The sequence below is a fragment of the Condylostylus longicornis genome, unplaced genomic scaffold, assembly GCF_029603195.1.
Source record: "Condylostylus longicornis isolate FDR11 unplaced genomic scaffold, ASM2960319v2 ptg000075l, whole genome shotgun sequence".
Classification (NCBI taxonomy): Eukaryota; Metazoa; Arthropoda; class Insecta; order Diptera; family Dolichopodidae; genus Condylostylus; species Condylostylus longicornis.
The window spans coordinates 444753-465498 of NW_026578043.1; the positions used below are offsets into that span (position 1 = coordinate 444753).

Sequence of the window (20746 nt, forward strand, 5' to 3'; positions counted from 1 at the left end):
TCAAGATCTGACCATTGGTGCAGTGGTTATGGCACCGGTCCTTTAACCGAAGGGTCTCGGGTTCAAAACCCGGTCAGGTCACTATAAAAATTATATTCAATATTATTATAACTTAATATACAATACTAATAAATATTATACAAGTAATTTTCAAAATATTCGTAATATTCGATATTAAAAAAAAAACTAAGAAAAATAAACAGTAAATATTAATAACCTCAAATAATTTATATACATAAATAAAAACTACGGCAGGCTAGTCACCTACCTAGTTAAACTCTATGACGCTATGAAACTATTGCATGAGAAATCATGCACTAGCCCTATGCTCCTTCTAGGAGTGAACAAAGGAAAAAAAAAAAAATTCACAAATTAAGGGATTGTATCTGCATTAGAAAACGAAGCGTCGAAATTAAAGGAAGATATAACTCAGTTTCCAGATCATACATTTTTTAATGATGTGTTATTTGAGTTCGGTCACTACGGCCATCCCTTTCGATAAATAAGATAATTAATAATGTTATTAATTATCTAACCTAAATAAGAAAAATGTCAATTTTAAAAACCACTATTTTAATTTCAATAATTTTTACGTGCATATAGTTGCCAATATAAAATAAGTAAGGGTTAAAAGTGTAAGTATGATTGTGGGTATCAATCTGGGTTACTTTTTTAACAAAACAATACAAGTATTTTTCAATTATATAATATTTGTATATAATTGCATATTTATTCAAGTCTATTTATTTCCTACTTTATTATTTTTTTTTTTTTGATTTTCTTTTATGCATTTACTAATAATTAATCTGGCATGTATATAAAACTATGTATATGAATATTTCGATATGAAAATTTATTTTAAAGCTAATGTCTTAACTCAAGTATTAGAAATATACAAAATAAAAACATTGATTTAAAATTAACTAGAATTGAAAAAAAAAAAGAAATTGCATTGTTGTTTAGTTTGCTATTTTTGTTTGTTTTTTTTTTTTAAATCAAACTTAATATTGATATCCACCATTTTCAGCTATTGTTCCACTTTGACCTCCAGTTGGTCGATCATAATTATAACCATCACTACCACCACCACGTCCACCATTACCACCCCGACTACTGGCACCGTTTCTTCGAGATCCATCGCTACCGTTTCTACCACTATCTGGTCTACCATTTGAATAGCCATTTTGCCCCAAATCTTGACCACTTGGTCTACCACTTGAATACCCGTTTTGTCCTAAATCTTGACCACTTGGTCCTCCATTAGAATAACCATTCCGACCAGAAGTTTGACCACCATTTCTGCCAGAACTACCGCCACCAGGTTGCCCACTTGAGTAGCCATTTTGTCCCAAATCTTGTCCATTAGGTCTGCCGCTTGAGTAACCGTTTTGTCCGAAATCTTGACCACTTGGTACTCTTCCACCACCATTTTGTTCACCAGGTCGACCACCTGAATACCCATCTTGACCTAAGTTTTGTCCATTCGGTTGTCCACTTTCATAACCATTTTGACCTAAATCTTGTCCACCATCTGGTCTACCGTCTGAATACCCATTTTGACCAAAGTCTTGTCCGGTTGGTCTACCGCTGGAATAACCATTTGATCCTTGATTTTGCCCTCTTCCTCCAGATCCACCACTTCCTCCATTTCCACCACTTTTTCTACCGCCGTTTCCATTTGGTCTACCGCTTGAATAACCGTTTTGACCTAAATTTTGACCATTTGATCCACCACGTCCTCCTTGACCTCCAGGTTGATTATAATTATACCCATCGTCTCCACCTGCTCCAGTTCCCCCAAAACCTCCAGAACCACCTCCAAGCCCACCACCAAATCCACCGCCTCTTCCGCCAGCCCCACCAGCGTTAGCTTCGCCTTCGTAACGTACCTGTGGTCTATAACCCCCTTGATCGGCTTCATATTCAACAATCTAAATAGAAAAAAAATGATATATAGTTAGGATTTTATGTCAAAAAAAGTCTTGCAGCCTATGTCCAAAATTGAAAAAAAAGAAAAAATTGAAATGAAAAATATTAAAAACTCTTACTTGCTTCCTACCATCAGGTAATAAAACATTATATTGACCAGTTGTGAAATCACCATCACGCATTTCTGAATGCCCAAAAGATAAACCACTTGGAGCATCCTCAACCTCATAGCTAAACTCATATTTAGCTGGTTCCTGTTCAAAAATTTTTAAATTTTTTGTCATCTCAAAAATTTTGGTTTTTTTTTGAAGGGGACATTTTAAAAACAAACTTAATATAAACAAAACCCAAATAAAGGGGGGAGGAAACAAGTAAGATTTTTTTTGTAAGCATTTACATAATGAAATAAATGCTGCGCTCCACTTCCAAAACCATTATCCTTATTAATTAAGCAGTCAAATAAATTTAGGATATGATTAAATGTTAAAGGGCTATAAAATTAGTCATACTTACATTACTTCCATCATCACCTGATCCATTTTGTCCAAAGCCATTTGATCCTGATCCTGGAGCCCCATATGTATCTGATGGTCTACCAGCGCCGTTACGGCCACCGCCACCACTACCAGCACCGCTCCCACTACCAAAACCACTCTGACCAGATCCTGGGGCCCCGTATGTATCGGAAGGTCTACCAGCACCGCCGCGACCACCATTTCCATTGTATGAACCTGCACCAGATCCTGGAGGACCATATGTATCTGACGGTCTTCCTGCACCATTTCGACCACCACTTCCACCACTACCTGGAGCGCCATAAGTGTCTGAAGGTCTGTCTGCTCCAGTACCTGGAGCACCATAAGTATCCGATGGTCTGCCGCCAGAACCGCCAAGTCCAGGAGGTCCATAGCTTGAAGATGGTCTATTGCCATTTTGACCACCGCCTTGTGCGCCGCTTCTGTAACCATTTCCATTTTGTCCTGGAGCTCCATATGTAGACGAAGGTCGGTTTCCATTGGATCCACTACCAGCGCCGGGAGGTCCATAAGATGATGAAGGTCGGTCACCATTTTGTCCTGTTCCTGGAGCACCATATGTGTCTGAAGGACGTCTACCAGCACTTCCACCATTTCCGTTTCTATACCCATTACCGCTTTGTCCATTTGAAGGTGGGCCGTAAGATGATGAAGGCCGACTAACACCATTTCGATTACCACTACCACCAGCACCACCACTACCACTTCCAGAACCGAAGCCTGGAGCACCATATGTAGATGATGGTGCTCCTCCAGGTCCAGATCCTGAGGCTGGTGGACCATATGAATCAGATGGTGAACCACCGCTTAGATCAGCTCCACCACCAACATTTCCACCGCTGCCTGGAGGCCCATAACTTGATGATGGACTACCGAAACCATTTCCACTGCCTCCACCTTGCCCACCACCACCACCTGGTGGTAAATATGTATTAACAGGTGGTTCAGCATAAGCGGTCGTTATTAAAAATAGCAAGTATAAAATCTGAAAAAAATCAAAATTTAGATGCAATATTATTTTAATTATATGCAATTTTCTTTATATACAATAGAATTTTCGAAATGTTTTTACAAATTTTACCATCTGCAAAAATTGTATATGTATGTAAAGCAATTCTCAAAAATCTCATTACATAACTTGCATAAAAATTTCTTAAATTTTTCATTCTCTACTATTTTTTTTAATGCTTTTACTCTCTAAACCCATTTTAGGTTTATATAACGTTTGTTTTTTATAAAAAAAAATATTTTAAGTGAAATATCGGGGAAGAAACAATAGAACAATAAATCAATTTGTCAACAATCATTAACGATCATCATAATTTTTTATGTGAAAATGATTGTAGCATGATTGCATATAATAAGGTTTTCAGTTTATTGTTATGTTTGATTCCAATGCATTGATATGTTGACTATGGGTTGGATTGCATTACAAACATTGATACTCGTATGATGATAATTTTAGTATCAAATGCATTCAAATGAAAAATGATTGATGAGTAAAATGTATATTTCCTTTAAACTTCGAATTGATTCATAAAACTTTAATTAACTAAAGAATACCAAATTTGGAATACATCAATTGTTTATAAAAAAAGTAAATTTTTTGACGAAAGCACTTGATTTCGATTGATTGAAACCTACATAATATATACCTTAAGATTAAACATATCTTAAAATCGAAGAACAAGATAAAAATCTTTAAAATGAATTTTATTGTATCTTTGAGATTTGATTACAAATAGCTTAAAGGAAAGGAATTGTGATTTTTCTTAGTGTTCTAATTTTGAGGAATCTTTCGCTATACAATAAAAATAATATCAGATTTATATTTTAGGATCTTATTTTTCGGGAGTCTTAAAACTAGTGCGTGTCTTAAATATTTTTTAAATTCAAAAGTTTGCATTTTTGTGTAAGTGAAAGCAATAATTCTTAAATCTATATAAAATAAGAATCATTAAATAGGATCTTTAAGGTACTCTAATATCTAAAACCTTATCTATACCCTGTTAGAGCTACTACGCGTCTTTGATAGTTGTACTATTTTCGTAAGGGATGTTAACAATTATAGATTATGTTATAAAGGTCAAAAATTTAAAAAATTAAAAGTAAAAAATATGAAAAATATAAAAAGTGTGATTTTATTACTTAAAAAATTTTAAAGGATTGAAAAGTTGTTTTTATTAAAGCTTTCTCTCAGAATTCATACTTCATATACATTCTCTCAGAATTTATCATTATATAATTTATACAATAACCATAAGGATTTCTTAATTCTGAGAGTTCAATACATTGAATTGTTATAATGTTTCTCAACACTAATCATTCAACATTAATTTGTTTTTAAAATAATTAGTATTTAATTAAATTATCGCAGTTTCAATAATTTCCCGTATACGACTGATCCTCTTATTTTACATTTCAACTAAATTTTGTAATTAATATTATTCTTTAAATGATTAATATTATTTTTGAATTTGCATATAAATGGCTATGATAAGAAATCATATATTTCGTAATTTTAACTAATTTATCAAAACTTATTGTTATATTATATATATGGCCTATAATATAACCGGCAGGGCGAGAGACTGAGTACGTTCTAACTTAAAATAAGATTTAATTTTTTAGTTGACTATTCAAATTGTTATTAGAATAAAATTAATTAGAATCTAAAGAATTCCGGCATATTTATTTTTAAAGAATAGCTGTGATTTTTAAAGAATTTGATTAATTTGACTAAATTATAAAGTTATCAATGGAACGAATTATTTGTAATGGAGGAATTAGTTGGGTATACTATTTATTACACTTACAAATAAAGTATAGTAAATTTGTAATTCGAAAAATAATCATAGAATAAAAATTTGGTCCTGATTTAAATTTAGAAAATCTTATACTAATATTTTTTACTCGGAAAATGTATAATAGTTTAGTTCTGTATAAAAAATTATTTTATTGTTAAATTTTTATTTTATTAATATTTTATGTAAAATATTTAAAAATATTTTTAGACAATTTAAAAAAAGAATAAATTTTAAATTTTATACAAACTGACCTTAATCATTTTTGACATCGAATAATTCTTTAAAAAAGAGTTTGAGATCTTAATTTTTATTTTTTAACACAAGTTTTCGTAATTGAAATTTAAAAATTGCTTCTAACTGTTTTAACAATTTTTTTTTATCTTTTAGAATTTTCGCGTTTCACAAATTTGTTCTTTATTGTTTGTTTGTTTGTTTTTTTTTTACTATCTTTGGTTTATCTTTTTTTTTTATCTAAGATTTTTATTAACTATATTTTACTAATTTATTTACAAATTCTTTAAAATTTTATTATTATTATTATTAAGATGTTTTCCCGAAAATATAAAAATTCTGACTGAATTAACAATCGAAATTGGTCTACTATTTATATCAAAATCTTTAAAACAAAAATCTATATTATTATTTTTATTATTATAAGTAACTATTCTACTATATAGTATTTATTACTATTTTGAAGATTTTATGCTCAATATATGTAATATATAAATAATTATATATATGTATATAATACAGTATAAAATAATAATATAAAATATTAGTAGAAACAAAAAAACAACAAATGATCGTGGTTATATTTTTTGTTGTTGTTCTTCTTATTATTATTTCTTTTTTATTCCTAAAATGAGTATGTGCTGATATACTCAAGATATTTTTATGTGTAACATCATCTACTTTTTTTTTTTTTTGTATTCATTTTAAATTTTCAATTCTACACAAAATTTTCGTCAACATTCAAAAAAAAAAAATTAAAAGGAAAAGCAAAAAACTAGAAAACCAAATACTAAAACAAAGAATAAACGAAAAGTTAGAAGAAGAAATCCTCTCTAACGTGCACCATATGGAAAATGGAAAAATCTTATTAATTTTTGTTTTTTTTTCTTTTCTTCTTTTATTTTTATTTTCATGCAATTGCGTTTTTTTCTTATAATATTTTTGTTTTAATTTTCTTGAATATTTGAAGAAGATATTATTATGATAATATATCTCTTATACAATAATATTATGATTGTTATACACTATCAAACAAATATTATAGATATGATTGTAAAATAAAAATAAGAACGAAAAAAAAAACCAACAAATAAAATGAATATTGTTGTTGCATATTATATACTAAATAATTATTATAAAATAGTAAGTATAGTATTAGTAATAAGCAATAAAAGATTACAGTAGTTAATAAAAATAATAATAATAACAATAAAAGTATAAATGAAGAAAAAAAAAATGTCTTATAGGAGAAAAATCCCCTTTTTCATTTAAACATTTTACTATAAGAATATTAATATAGAAAATTTGGGGGGTGAGTAAGAAGATTTCTGTTAAGGAGTAGCATTCTTACAAATAATTCGTAATTATTATGTGGTCCTAATTGTTTACGGGAATATTTTCTCTAATTTTCCCGTAATTAATATTTTTAATTTATTCTAATATTTTGTGTAAATAAGAAATCTTTTATTTTAATTTTCTGACTATCAATAAAAAACTACATATATATATTTAATTCATATATGGTTATTTAATTCACATTTTGTAGTTGATTAATTTTTCTAAAGGGTTTTCAATGCGATTAAGAAATTTTGAAATAAATTTATAATTTATTCTTGCAGTTTATTTTTTTGTAAAACAGCAGTAGTAATTTGTATATTTTTGTGTATTTCGAAATAATATCCCACAAATATGGCCAAAAATAAAGATCCAGTGATTCGGTAATCAGTGCTTTAATATTATACATATATTATAATTTAGGGCATTAAAAAAAAGGTAAAATTTCTGTTTGGAACTATATGGAAATCTGAGATACAGCATTTTTAACAAATTTTCACGAAACTTTTAAATACTTGTCCATAAATTTTTGCTTATAGATTCCGTTTCCAAAAAGATAGAGGCTTCAAACAAACAGTTTTTGAATAAGGAGGTCTTCTGGAGTATCAAGGTCTTTTGGAGTATCAAGCATTTTTATTTTAAAAAAATTTTAAATTTTTTTCTTGTTTTTATTTTGTTTATCCCGAAAATTTCGTTTAAAGAAAAAATTTTAGTTGCACTTAACCATCATTGGAAAACTAATTTTTTCAACTTTCTTATGTATCTGTCCAGTAAAGATTCCTGTGTAATTATTTCCTATCGTCAATGGTAATAACACATACGTTAATTGTTTTTATTTGAAAAACAAAAAATTTTTTAAAAATAGCTTTATTTAATAATTTAAGTGAATGTTATTCAAAAATACGAGTCGTTTCTTTTTGGAACAAAATTATAAAAAATATATTGTTTCTTGCAAAATATAAAAAGAACGAAACATTTTTATAAAACTTACTGACTTAAGTTGTTTAATAGGGTGTTAATTTACATAATTCAATTAATCTTCTGTTTTCATGTAAAATCAAAAAAAAAAATTTAGAAAACATCTTTAATTTTACGATTAATTTTTTAATTTACTGCAAAAGTCCTTAAAGTCATAGCACTTTAACAAGTTTTGCTATTAACCTTTAATTACAATTTTCCATTTATTTATATTTGCCTATTTTTAATTTAAAAAAAATTATCATAAATTTGACTAGCATACAACTTTTCGAATATTGTACTCACACTTATATATATATGCACAATCATATGTTATAGGTACATGGATGAGGTGACTGAAGTGTAAAAACGAAAATGAAAATCTACCAACTATGTTTTCCCTTAATCAGAATGGAAATCTCTAAAGTAGCGTTTAAAACAAAACAAGATAAGAAGAATAATATCATGATTAATTTTTTTTTTGCATGAGTATGTAAGAATATGAAATACACACGATCTCTCAGTTCCTTCAATAACTTTGTTTTAATAAATATTTAAGTATGTTACATATTTAATTTTAAGTATAAAGTAATTATATATGTGCATATAGGATGTGTATGCATGCATAATATATAAAAATAATTTCATCTTTATTATTATCATTATCATCGTGATCGTTTTTACCAACTTCAAATATCTGAAACAATACAAATCTACTGCACTATATCGCACATACTTACATATGTACATTCATGCATGTCTGTATATTTGAGTAATAAAAAGTGTTTTGATTTATTTTTTTTTTTAATGCCGAAATTTTTTTCTCATTTATCGTCAGTTTTTTTTCGGTGTCTTACAATAAAACCTACAAGCAAATGATGTTGGATAGATTAAATAGAAAAAATGTCTGAAAGAAAATTTATTTCTGTTAAATTTTTTCTGAAAAAATTATAGAAAAAAATTAAATATGACGATCAAATGATTTACTGTTCGATATTTGAATTAAATAGTTACCTAAGTTTTCGAGATTGCAATAGGAAACACAAAGTTAACGCAATATCGTAATTTTTGAACGCAATGCAGTGAAAAACATTTTAAACCCAATGAAACGAAATATTGAATTAAAAAATTTCAGGACTACTTATATTCCAGTATTAAAAACTACATATATACGTATATATATATTTTGACTTATCAATTAAATATGGTAGCTTCATTTTTCAAAGTCAATTTGACTCTAAATGTCATGTGATTTATCTCACAATATAGCAAAGGCTTAGGTTGTTGAATTCGGTTCTCGCTCTATTTGTAATTTAATTATGTTTTGAGTAGTTTATTTGACACCTGTTAATTCTCTCGTAAGTGTTATCTACAAACATAAATAGAAAAACTCTCTATTCGATTATAATTAGATGTTATTTCATTTGATTTTACATGCAATTTTTTTTTATACAAACGGATACTGTTATTAAATACGAAGAGGTAGTGATATGTGCATAAAATTATAATAATTTATACTGATACGGAATATATGTTATACCCATATGTACGAATTTATTTGCAAGTTTATATATTTTTTGAATTCCTATTGTAATATTATCATATAAGAATCGTGCTTGATCAGTGCTAAAGTTAGATTAAAAATTAAACAAAAGATTCAAATATAGTCAAATTTAATATGTGTAAATTTTTGCATCAACTTACTGTACAATTGTCATATTATTTTAAAGATGGAATCTTATTGTAAGTATATCTACAGATTTAGATTCATTATGTAAATTAAAATATTCCATTATTTTTGTTAATTTTTTATATACATAGGTGTTCGTTTGTATAAACTGAAATTTTGTGGATCATAAAAATGATTTCGAAGATCATTATAAAATTTATTTTTCTTTCCTCCATCAGTTTAATTTAAAGATTTCGCTTTAATTAAAGCAAAGCCCTTTTAATATTCTTACGATACTCTTAATACTATTTTTGACACACCAAGTCATACAAGTAATTTTTTATCTTATTGCTCTGATTGTATGACAAGACGCGTGTTATTTAGAAATTCGTAATTATATTGGTAATAAATTTTAATAAATTAGACTCTTAACATGAATTTATATTTTATATTTAGATAAAATTATAAATTAAAAAAACATATTTGAAATTAGTGGAAAATGAAATTTTAAAATGCTACGAACAATATCCTATTATTTTGCATATTAACTCAATTATAAATATTCTTAATTCATTTATAGTATACTTGATTTGTTTTTTTAAAATAAACAACAAACAAACCCGTAAATAACAAAAAACTTTTAATAACAATACAGTGAATTAACATGACGCCTTTTCAACATGTCGGTTGACATTAAAAGTTCGGCGTGTGCTTATGCTAATCAAATTTTTGTATTGGATATAAATGCATTGTTTTTGTGTTGTATAAGATACTAAAAATACCTTATCTAATTGCTAATTTTTTGAAAAAAAAAAAAAAATATTTTCAAAAATTTTCCCACAAATATTTAAATTTTTTTAGGCAGAATTTAAACAGGATTCTATAGGGTCCTGTCAAAAATTTGACAAAAACGTGGAATTTTCAATGTGAAAATCATTTTATGAATTCAATTTTAACCATCCTATATCCCATTCTATCTTATTTTTAGGCTTATCTACATAATATATAGTGTCACTGTGGTACTACGTGACAAATTAAATTTAAGGCAGTTGATTAATTTTACCTGTTTTTTTTAACTATAAGGGAAAACATCCATAACTTAACATTTATCTCGTAAACGTAATGTACTTTTGTAATCAATATAAATATCATAATAAAGAATTTTAATAAGGATCTCTTAAAATTTTTATTTTTGCAACTTAGTAAATTTGATAATTTATTACACGAAATTAATGTCAGAAGTAAAAATGTCAAAAATAATTGAATTGGAATATAGAATCTAAGAAAATAAAATCTGATTACATATTCGTCAACTTTTGACCCAGTTGTTAGTAATTTAACTAATTACTCGTATATAGGTATAACGTGCATTGTTATTGTTTAAAAATAATATATATAATTCGATAATTCATTTTTGTTATTCATTTTCAATTTAAATGTATTTTAGGTTATGTTTGTACATTCTCAAAAGAAAAGTTATGAATACTATTGTGAGCAGTGAAAAAAGTTTTCTATAGTTATTCTATCTGTCAATTATTTATAGTGAAGAAGATATTTTGATGAAATAGAATAACTGAAACAAAAATTTATAGCATTTTTGAATAAAAATAAAAATTAAAAAATTTGATTTATATTTAGTTTAACTTATTTTGTCAAATATGTCAATTTTCTTGACATTGACGATGATGAATGATTAAATGTCGCATACACAAAAAATTCACGTTTTAATAACAATCTATGTAAGCACCTATTAAAAATTTTTTTTCTCTTAAAAATCACATTGATAGCGCCATCTGTATATGCTTAATTTTCATATTATTTATGTAAGATAAAAATGAGAAAACTTTTAAAATTATGAAATCCTAAAAAAATTTTTTTAAAAAGTGATATTGTTAACCAAGATTTTGTAATTTTGCAATTTTAATTAATTTTTTTTTATTAATGTAATTGTAAGATTTCGACAGGATTTGTAATTAATTTTAAAGTAATCAAATTTATGATTATAAATAGAAAATTTGTCAAAATGTCAAAATCCTTTATCAAAATTTAAAGAACAATAATGTAGAAATTTGTTTTCACATCAGATTTTATGTAGAAAGTTATCGAAATTTTTATTGCTTCTTGAATTTAATTGCAAATAAATTCGTAAAGTTATGTTACAAAAAAAATGTAATGAATGTTAAATTACATTTCTTGGTAAAGTTCATTGGCAAGCGAGTGAACAGTTATGGTATCTCTTATACAATTTACACATTTTAATTTAATATTATGGTGATTTACAAACGATCAATATATTTTTTTTTATTCCATATTTAGATTTCATGTTGCAGTTTAATGTTTCTTTTAACATTATGTGTATGTATTTGATTTACTACAGCGTAAAAGCCTTTGATGATAAAAATTTAATGAATTCAAAAAAAAAAAACATTTAATATCTCCATTCCTTGCAAAAGAAGTAGAAATCACTGAAAAAAAACTTTTGGAAATATTCCTTTGCCTTTTTGCATTTTTTATGCGAATTAAGATATTGGGCGTCTACCAAAGCTGCAAAATTTCTACTTTTTGTTAAACATTTTGACTACCAAATATATAATGTAGATCGCTAGTTCTAGTTTAGTCAACTGTGTACCTTTGATTACAAAAAAAAAAATAATTTTCCACTTACATTTTGATGTTTCATATTCATTTTTTAATGCATACTGAAATTTTTATCTAGAAAAATATGTCTAGTTGGCGTCAATTTATTCAGTAAAAACTGAATTTAGCACATTCTTACTTTCGTTGAAAATTCAGATTGTACCAAAATTAAGAACGTCAAATTGATTGCAGATCTTTTATTTTCGCAGACTGGGATTAATAACTTTTTTGCAGATCGATTTAAGTTCTTCTTTAAATTGAACTAGGTCAATATGATAAGTATGTGGTTATCGATAATTTGGCCCGGGATTGGGAAAGCAAACGACATGACCATTCTCAAATATGAATTTTTGGTACTGTAATTAGCAAATTCGTCATAATTTTAGGTGAGTGAGCTGCCAAAACCTGGAAATAAAAATTCCGTATAACAAGCTCGGCTAATTTTATTTAAACAGGCAATTTTGTGGTTCTAATGATGTCATTTTTGACGTTTTGAAGTAGCAACATTTTTCATCTGGCGAATTATGAATGACATGCAGTTCTGCTGAATTTGTTAAGTTTATTCGATTCGCTTTCACATTCCCTTTACTAAAATTTTATCCAATGCAATTTTGGTACAATTAACAAATTACTTTATTCAAATTGTACAGCTTATATTGAAAAATTATTTATTTTTCTCTGTGTAAAAAATAAATTAAAAATAAATGAATTGTTACAGTAGGATTTAACATTTCTTATTATTTTTATGTTTTTATTTTTATGTTTTTCGAAAGGCTTCGTCATTTACTCGATTTATTATGTTGTGATGTGACAGATTTTGAGTACATTTTGTTTTTTGTCGCTTATTACTTTTATGTGACAGGTTAACACAAAATGATTTTGATTATTGAAGATCGCAAACATTAGTTTATCATTATTAAAAATATTATAAAGTGTATTGAAATGATTTTTTTTTTAAATAATTTGTAATTGTATTTTATTTTAAAGTGTAAGTTGAATAGAACCATGCATTAATGTGCATCGATATAATTATTTCAAGGTAATTTTCAATTCATTTTTAATATTCAATTGTTTTGCTATTATATAGAAGCAATTTTAGTATACGCAATTAAATAAAGAACTAAGTTAAAGATTATACACAAATTATTGTATAAAAAATATATAAAAAAAAAATAAAATAATAAATTAAAAACACAACATAAACATTAATATTATGTAGTTGAAAAGGTGACAGAGTGATTTACAGTAGGTTAAAATTGAAAATTGTAATGTTTCTGTTATAAAATATGTTAATGTATGCATGTATGTATAGGTATATACCTATGTCAAAATAAAAAAAAAATGTAGTATGTGCATACATGTATATTAAAAAAAAATGAATTGGTTTTAAAATGTTTGTACAAAATAATCGTGAATGCCTTTACTATAGAATAGATTTTATACCTTAACTAAGATTAGTTTGAAGGTGTTTCATTTAAATCTAGGTGATTTATGAACAAAATCGTTGGAATATTTTCATATTTATCTATATACTATCAGAGTAGCTTAAGGGTCTTAAAAATATTGAGGTTATAATAATACATTTTAACTCATTTATAATAAAATCTACATGTCTGAATCATTAATAACAGTGGATTATAGTGGCTGGTAGCTGAAAAACATAATACATACTATGTATGCATAGCTATTGAGAAAAAAAATATGATTGCTTAAGTATTTGTTTGTATATATTGTATATTACCTCTACATTATAGCCTTAGTGACTCTGACAAACAAGTAGAAATTTAATATCATAGCATAAGCTTTCAATTTCTTTCTCAAAATATTTCATTTCTTCTATAATTTCAATCACTCTGTTGCTGAAATAATTTTTTTTTTTACCATTAAATTTTTTAATGAACTGAAAATTGTAAAAAAAAAAAAAAATATGCATTAAAAATTTAAATTGAAGAAGAGCTGCAACAATATTGTACATAAGTAAACACATTTTTCTAATTATTGTTCTAATTTCAATTTTAAAACTTTAAATAATGTACTTATAATAATTTACTTTACTGTCTGTTTATAGATTTTTGAAAAATTGTTTTGATAATTAAGATTCCTGGAGCTTTACTATATGTAATTCGAGTTTCTTAAAATGATTTTCGTATTCGAAAAAATGGTAAGGTACCAGCTTTCCATTTCTGCAAATACAAAAATCTTTTCATTAAAACTGAATTATATTGTAAGGTCCCAATGATTAGCTGGTCAAAAGTTTTAAATTTCTATTAGTGATATTTTAACATACAAAGTTAGATTTTTATTATTATTGGGAAGACAAACCAATTCATACAAATGATTTGTGTCTATAATAGATTAAGTTTTGAAAATTTTTATGACAAATATTGCTAATTAATGATGTACTGAACAACAATCGCTAATGATACGAAAAAATATGTTCGGCCGTCACCAAATTATTCGCACGTTCGGTTCCATTTGAAAATTGAAATTATCCTCTTGAATTGTTTAGAAATTTTTGTTTATGGTTACTTGCAATAGTAAGGTGTTGAAATCTGTATTTAAATTACTAACTTGTATACTTACTTTAAAAGTTTCCTTTTTTTACTACCTTTATTTTTTTTTTTTTTTTTTGTGCTTTTAAACATGACAAAATGAGAATCGCGTCGTCATTTTGTAAATGTTTTTATGTCAATCATGTGAATCTATTCTATTAATTTTTTTTATTGAGTTTTTTTTTGTTTTTCGTTCTATTTTTGTTTTTTAACTATACATACATATATACATACTAATATACATAATATTGTAATATGAATATCGTGTAGGTAATTTTAGTTTTTGTTTTTTTCTTGTCTACCATATTATATTTTAAATCTTGAAAGGATATTTTAATTATGTATTAAAAATAAAGCAGTTAAATTAAGAATAAGTAAAAAAAAACACTAAACTTTAACATGTGTATTAAGAAATTTATTTGCAAAATCTTGACTTTATAGGCATAAAAGATTTTTATTCTTTGACGAAGATGAACACTTTTTATTTTTTAATATGATTTTCAAAAAAAAAATGAAATTTGCAATACAAAAACTTATTACCTATACGTACTATACTGTATAATAGACTTATTAAGATGCGCGCGGCGATGAATGACGCGATGATGATCTGGTTAAATAAATGTGTTGCAGGTTTTTTTTTTATTTGTTACACTGTCGTGCAATATACATTTACACATTATCGGTATATATTATTACAATTACAATTATATATTTACAATTTTTTTTTTTTTGATAGTTAAAAGTTAATAAATCGTGACTTTTTGTTAGTAAATGATATGCGCGTTCTAATGTTATTTACCTATGTTTTTGTTAAACTTTAATTTTTATTATTATTGCGCCAGTTACTTTTAGGATGCTCTTAAGTTCATATTATATACACATAAGTGTATGTACTTATAAAATTATTTTTTTCTTATTGTCTCATTTAATTTTGTTTTTTTGTTTTTATTATTTAAATTATTTTTGATATGCCAGTGTAAATCACATAAAAGTTACTTTTAAAAAATCATTATTTTTCAATGTTGTACAGCATAATATATAGGTATGTGCTTGTTTAAGTGCATCAATGTAATACAAATATGTTGATTGCGATTTAAGAATGCATTTGAATGTTATAGACGTTCCTAATCTTATTGCTATTATTATTGAAGTTACTGTTACCGATTTAATTTTTTTTTTTTAAATTTAATAATCCCATTAAAATTATTTTATAAATTAAAATTATTAATTTTTTTTTTATATAGTAAAGAATTAGATATGAGCTACCACGCATTGCAAAGTCGAACGTGTATTTCAAAAGTAATGAAAGAAAAAAAAACGATAATATTTATTTGCAAAATCTATAATTTTTTTTTTTATAAATAAAAAATTCTATGTATATACCTATTTTTTTTTTATTAATTATTTATAAATTTTTTTCAAAATTCGTGTTTTAACTTTTTTAGTTTTATAATTAAAAACTTGAGAAATATTTTAATATTTTTGAAATATTTTGTAATATAGATGTAGGTAGTTCGAAAAGGTCGATAATAGAAAATTTTGAAATTTATTTCTTATTATATAACGGTATATAAAATTAGAGAGGGTGTAATATCATTTATGACCTAATTTTTTTTCCCTATAGTTTGTGTCTGCGTTGAACATTAAAATTATTGAAATTTATAATTATAGTTTATGTGGGATTTTTTTTTATCAAACTACTACGTGCTCTTTGCATCAGAAATACAAGGCCGCATTACATGCATTTTTGTATTTTTTATTAATTAAAATTATTTTGTTCAGTTTAAATATAAATATAGGATTTTTTTTTGAATGAAAAGTAATTATTGAAGATTTTTTTCATGTCATTTACAACCCCTTTGGAATTTTGTTGGTGAAACTCTTTTGTCAAATTTACAAAGAGGGCCTCAAAATTTATTATTATAAGTTTTAAATTTATTTATGAAATTTCAAAAAATTTGAGAAACCAAGCTTTACAACTTCATCAAAACTAAAACAAAAAGCGATTTTATATTATTTTTTTATTTTATAGTATTGTATTAATATTAAGTATAATTATTAATTTTTATGGTGACTTGACCGGAATCGGAACCCGAGATACTTCGGTTAAAAGATCGGTGCCTAAATATTAATTATGTAAACTACTATCTAAACTGAGTAAAATAACATCAAACTAAATCAAATGCGGTTTACTTTTTATGTTCACCGGAGGTTGGAGGGGATTCAATGTGAAATCAAGACATTTTGTTCAAACTTTTTTCTTATTAAAATTGTAATAATATTCCCATATCATTTATTGATGTAATCAAATAATTCTGTGTTAATTTTGAAATAAATGTGAATTTTTGAAAATATTTTCATTGTAATATTTTAAATTGAAATTTCAATATAATTTTAAGATTTCCATTAAATTTCGAAAAAAAAGTTACTTATTTTGAAATCATGATGAATTTTAGTTACAAATTTTCTTTATTTCTTAAATTTTTTTGATATTTTTCAAACTTTCATGATTTTGATGACATAAATTTAGTAACACATTTATAAATGCCATCTCATCTCTGATAAATTTACACGATTTCATGAACGTAATAAAAAACTAAAATATCAAAATCATAAGAATACTTAAAATAAGGTAAAAATTACAAAATTGTGTTATTTTCTCGATTTTTAATAAATAAACGCGAGGTATTTTATAAGAATTTATTGAAAAGCTATATTTACAATGATTAATATGAATATGAACATTGGAACTCTGGCGCTAACGTAAATTAGAAATATGCAATTATCCAAACTGGTTTGGAGCTGCGTGTTTGCACTAATGGACCTGTCATCAGCAAAATAAAGTAATGCTCGCTTTGGTACCGGGGTACAGTGGGCATATAAAGACGATGAGATTGGTGACGAGTTGTCACTTAGCGGATCAGAAGTGCCTTTCGTTCAGCTTGTTCTTTTCTGTGGACTGTTAATGTCTTTCATTAGGGGCAGACTTCACCCATCACCATCTAAAGCTGTAGATATCACCATCTAAACCTGTTCCTTCCATCTTGCTTAAAAAAGTTCGCTTCAGAGCTGCTGGGTATTGATTGAAATCCGGTTGATGCGTTATTACTGACTTCTGCACTGGGCGTTTTCCGGTAAAATATCATTTGCACAAACAGGGAAAATCGCACTCCTTTTGGTGGTGAGAAGACGGTCTTATATGTTCTGTATGACTATGCTGTTTTAGCTGGCAGAACAGTCACACAGAATCACTTTTTAAAAACAAAAGAACAAAACATTCACTTTTTGTGAATGCTGTTCAATATTATAGTCGTTGTTTTTCACCCCACTTTTGAAAATTTTAGTATTAACATTATAATGTACTGATTAGTATTTACATTATATATACTTATGTTATAGTATTGTTTTCATAACTGTACTTGATTATGTGTAAATTTTGCTTAAGCATGCACGTTCGGGAAAATAAACTGTAAAGTAAAATTATACGAAGAAAAAATTAAATGAATAAAACATACTCAAATACCTCGGATACAAAAATAAGATCGTTGAATATATTACGGTAAGTATATATTATTGATCCTCAAATTTGATGCATTCAAATTATTTTCACTATATAATTAAAAACGTTTTATATAATGTGCAAATATAGATAACAATGTTGTGCTAAAATGATTGAATTCAGTGCGAAAGTAATTATATCGAATATTTGTTATGATCGTACTAGAATCATAAGAAATCGATTGATTGATTCATTTCGATAGTGAATTAACGTATATAGTATGTTTATAGGTATATCGTTATAATAGCAAGGAAAATATTGATATCATATTTTTGAAAATTGACAGATGAAAATTAGGGCATCAAATTTGATAAAATCTTAAAGATTTTTTAAATTTTTATTTCAATATTTAAAAATTAATAAAAAAAAAAAATGAAATATTTTTATTGCAAAAAATTATTGAGAAATTAAAAATATGAAAAGATGAAGGATTGTAAGAAAAATACGAATTATGATTTTATGAACGATAACCTGACTTCAAAATTGCTCTAATAACGTACACACAATTCATCTTGCAATTGTAGTTTTAAAGTCATCCGCAGATTTTAGAATGTAATGCAAAGTTTATATTTTAGATTACGTAAATTCATAAAGTTCTCTAATTTTTAATTTCAATAAAAATGATTTTGATAAATTCTTAAAAGAATTATTTAAAACTCGTATAAAAAAAGAATGACCTTACAATTTGTTTGACCTATATTAAGAGATCTAAACTTTTCAATTATTGTGTCAAATTATATTTTCCCAATTATTTATTTGTTGAACATAAAAATTACAAAAATGAAAATCTTTTAGTGCTGGTGTATTAAAAAACATATTAGAACATTCAAAATAATTAACAATTTATCTTGATCTTTGATTTTCAAGTAATTTTTCATTTTATTGAACACGAGTACATTCTGTTTCATAAATACACTTGTATAAATGCAATTGATGCCGTTTTTTTTAAATTGTTATAAATAAAATATTTTTTTTCATATTATTATTGTTTTAAATTAATTTTCCTATATAGAGTTTAAATATTTTTTCATTAGCAAAAAAAAGTGATTAATCACGTTTACGAAAATTTTCGTTTTTAGAGAAGGAAACCATCTTTAACATAATTATAATTCATATATTCATGTATGCATACAGTATACTTGAATATGAGTTCACCATTCACATTAATTTAGTGAACTTCCGAAAAATTCATATTATATTTATTACAATATTTTTAGGAACCGGCTACGATTTAGTTATGTAATAATATTTTATTTCAAAATTGTGAATCGTGATGCTATCACTTAATAATAAATTGTTAATTTTTTTACAATTTGAACATAAGTTTAGTTTAAAAATCTTAATTTTTAATTAAATTAGGAAAAAAAGGAAGTAAAACTATAATTTTAAGGAAAAAGAACTACATACGTGTGTATGTACGAATATTATTTGTTTACATTAAAATTTAATGGTTCAATCAGTTTAAAATTTGTTAAATTACTGAATGTACATTATAGTGTATGACCCAGTTTTGCTCTAATTTCATCACAAAAAACAATGGAATTATATGCGCTATTTAAAAATAATTAATATAAGAAAAAAGTGCTTTATTTTTGGCATGCATTGAGAACAATAATTATGATGTGAAATATAATACACAAAACTATATTACTGTTATTATTTTGCATTTGTTTTTCTTATAAAGAAAGGTACCGACAACGTTGTTTTTGGTAAAAAAAAGCAATACAAAATATTTGATGCTACAATTAGCAATTTTTATGATCAAAGGTAAATGAAAAACTCTCAAAAAGAATTAAAAGTAATGCAAATAATTTCAATAATTTTAGAAAATTTACGCGAGTAAAATTACGGAAATACTCAAGGAAATATTATCGGTGAATAAAATTTTAAAGAGCAAAAGTAAAATGCATAAATTTAGGCGAATACGGGTTGTAATTGTTGAAGGCAAGTATTTCAATTCCATATACGAATTAATTCAGAAACAAGTTAGATAAGACAAGAAGAAAAGAGGAGACTGTGGAAAACATTATATAAGAGGAAAAGGACAAATGAGGAAATAAATAAAGTAGAAAGATGTTAAAATGTGTCAACGTTAGTAATATAGGATTAGTATTAGCTTCACAAACAAACATTGTCATAATTAAGTTGTCAATATGCTATTATTTTCAATTCATCATAGTTGTAAAATTAAATAATATTATACACATGTAATTTAGCTGACAAAATAATAATTTAATTAACAAAAGCAATTCAATGAGTATTAACAAATATTTTTATATCAACTTTAATTATATAATTACCTTAATAATGTAAAAGATAAAAGATATCTAAGATATGGATGCATTTCTATATAACAAAATATTTTCTGCATTAACTTTTCTTTATTTCTCATAATAGAATTCAATTGCCGAGCAAAAAACTATTGTATATATACAAAATTTAATTTATTTTTTTTTTCTGCACATCATTGTATATTTTCAAGATATTGGAATTTTATTTATTTATTTTTTTTGCAATTTAATCACAATTGATTA

The 20746-nt window shown here is 25.7% G+C and overlaps 1 protein-coding gene across 2 annotated transcripts; it reads right to left on the bottom strand.

The window, feature by feature from the left end:
• Positions 1-420: 420 nt before the first annotated feature.
• On the bottom strand, positions 421-5723 carry LOC129612664 (pro-resilin). 2 transcript variants are annotated; one of them, XM_055526371.1, is made up of 4 exons: positions 5524-5723; positions 2443-3450; positions 2049-2183; positions 421-1931 (listed from the first exon to the last, which is right to left on the bottom strand). In XM_055526371.1, exons 1-4 carry the CDS (start codon positions 5539-5541, stop codon positions 1002-1004), a joined length of 2091 nt encoding a protein of 696 aa, XP_055382346.1. In that variant the 5' UTR covers positions 5542-5723; the 3' UTR covers positions 421-1001. The 2 variants fall into 2 exon arrangements, with proteins under 2 accessions (XP_055382346.1, XP_055382347.1); XM_055526372.1 differs by lacking the exon at positions 2049-2183.
• Between the last annotated feature and the right edge of the window lie 15023 nt (positions 5724-20746).

Coding starts and splice junctions, on each gene's coding strand:
- LOC129612664 (XM_055526371.1), bottom strand. Junction 2,184..2,442: donor CAGGTGATGATGGAAGTAAT/GTAAGTATGACT, acceptor ATTTTTGAACAG/GAACCAGCTAAATATGAGTT. Junction 1,932..2,048: donor TACCTGATGGTAGGAAGCAA/GTAAGAGTTTTT, acceptor TTTTCTATTTAG/ATTGTTGAATATGAAGCCGA.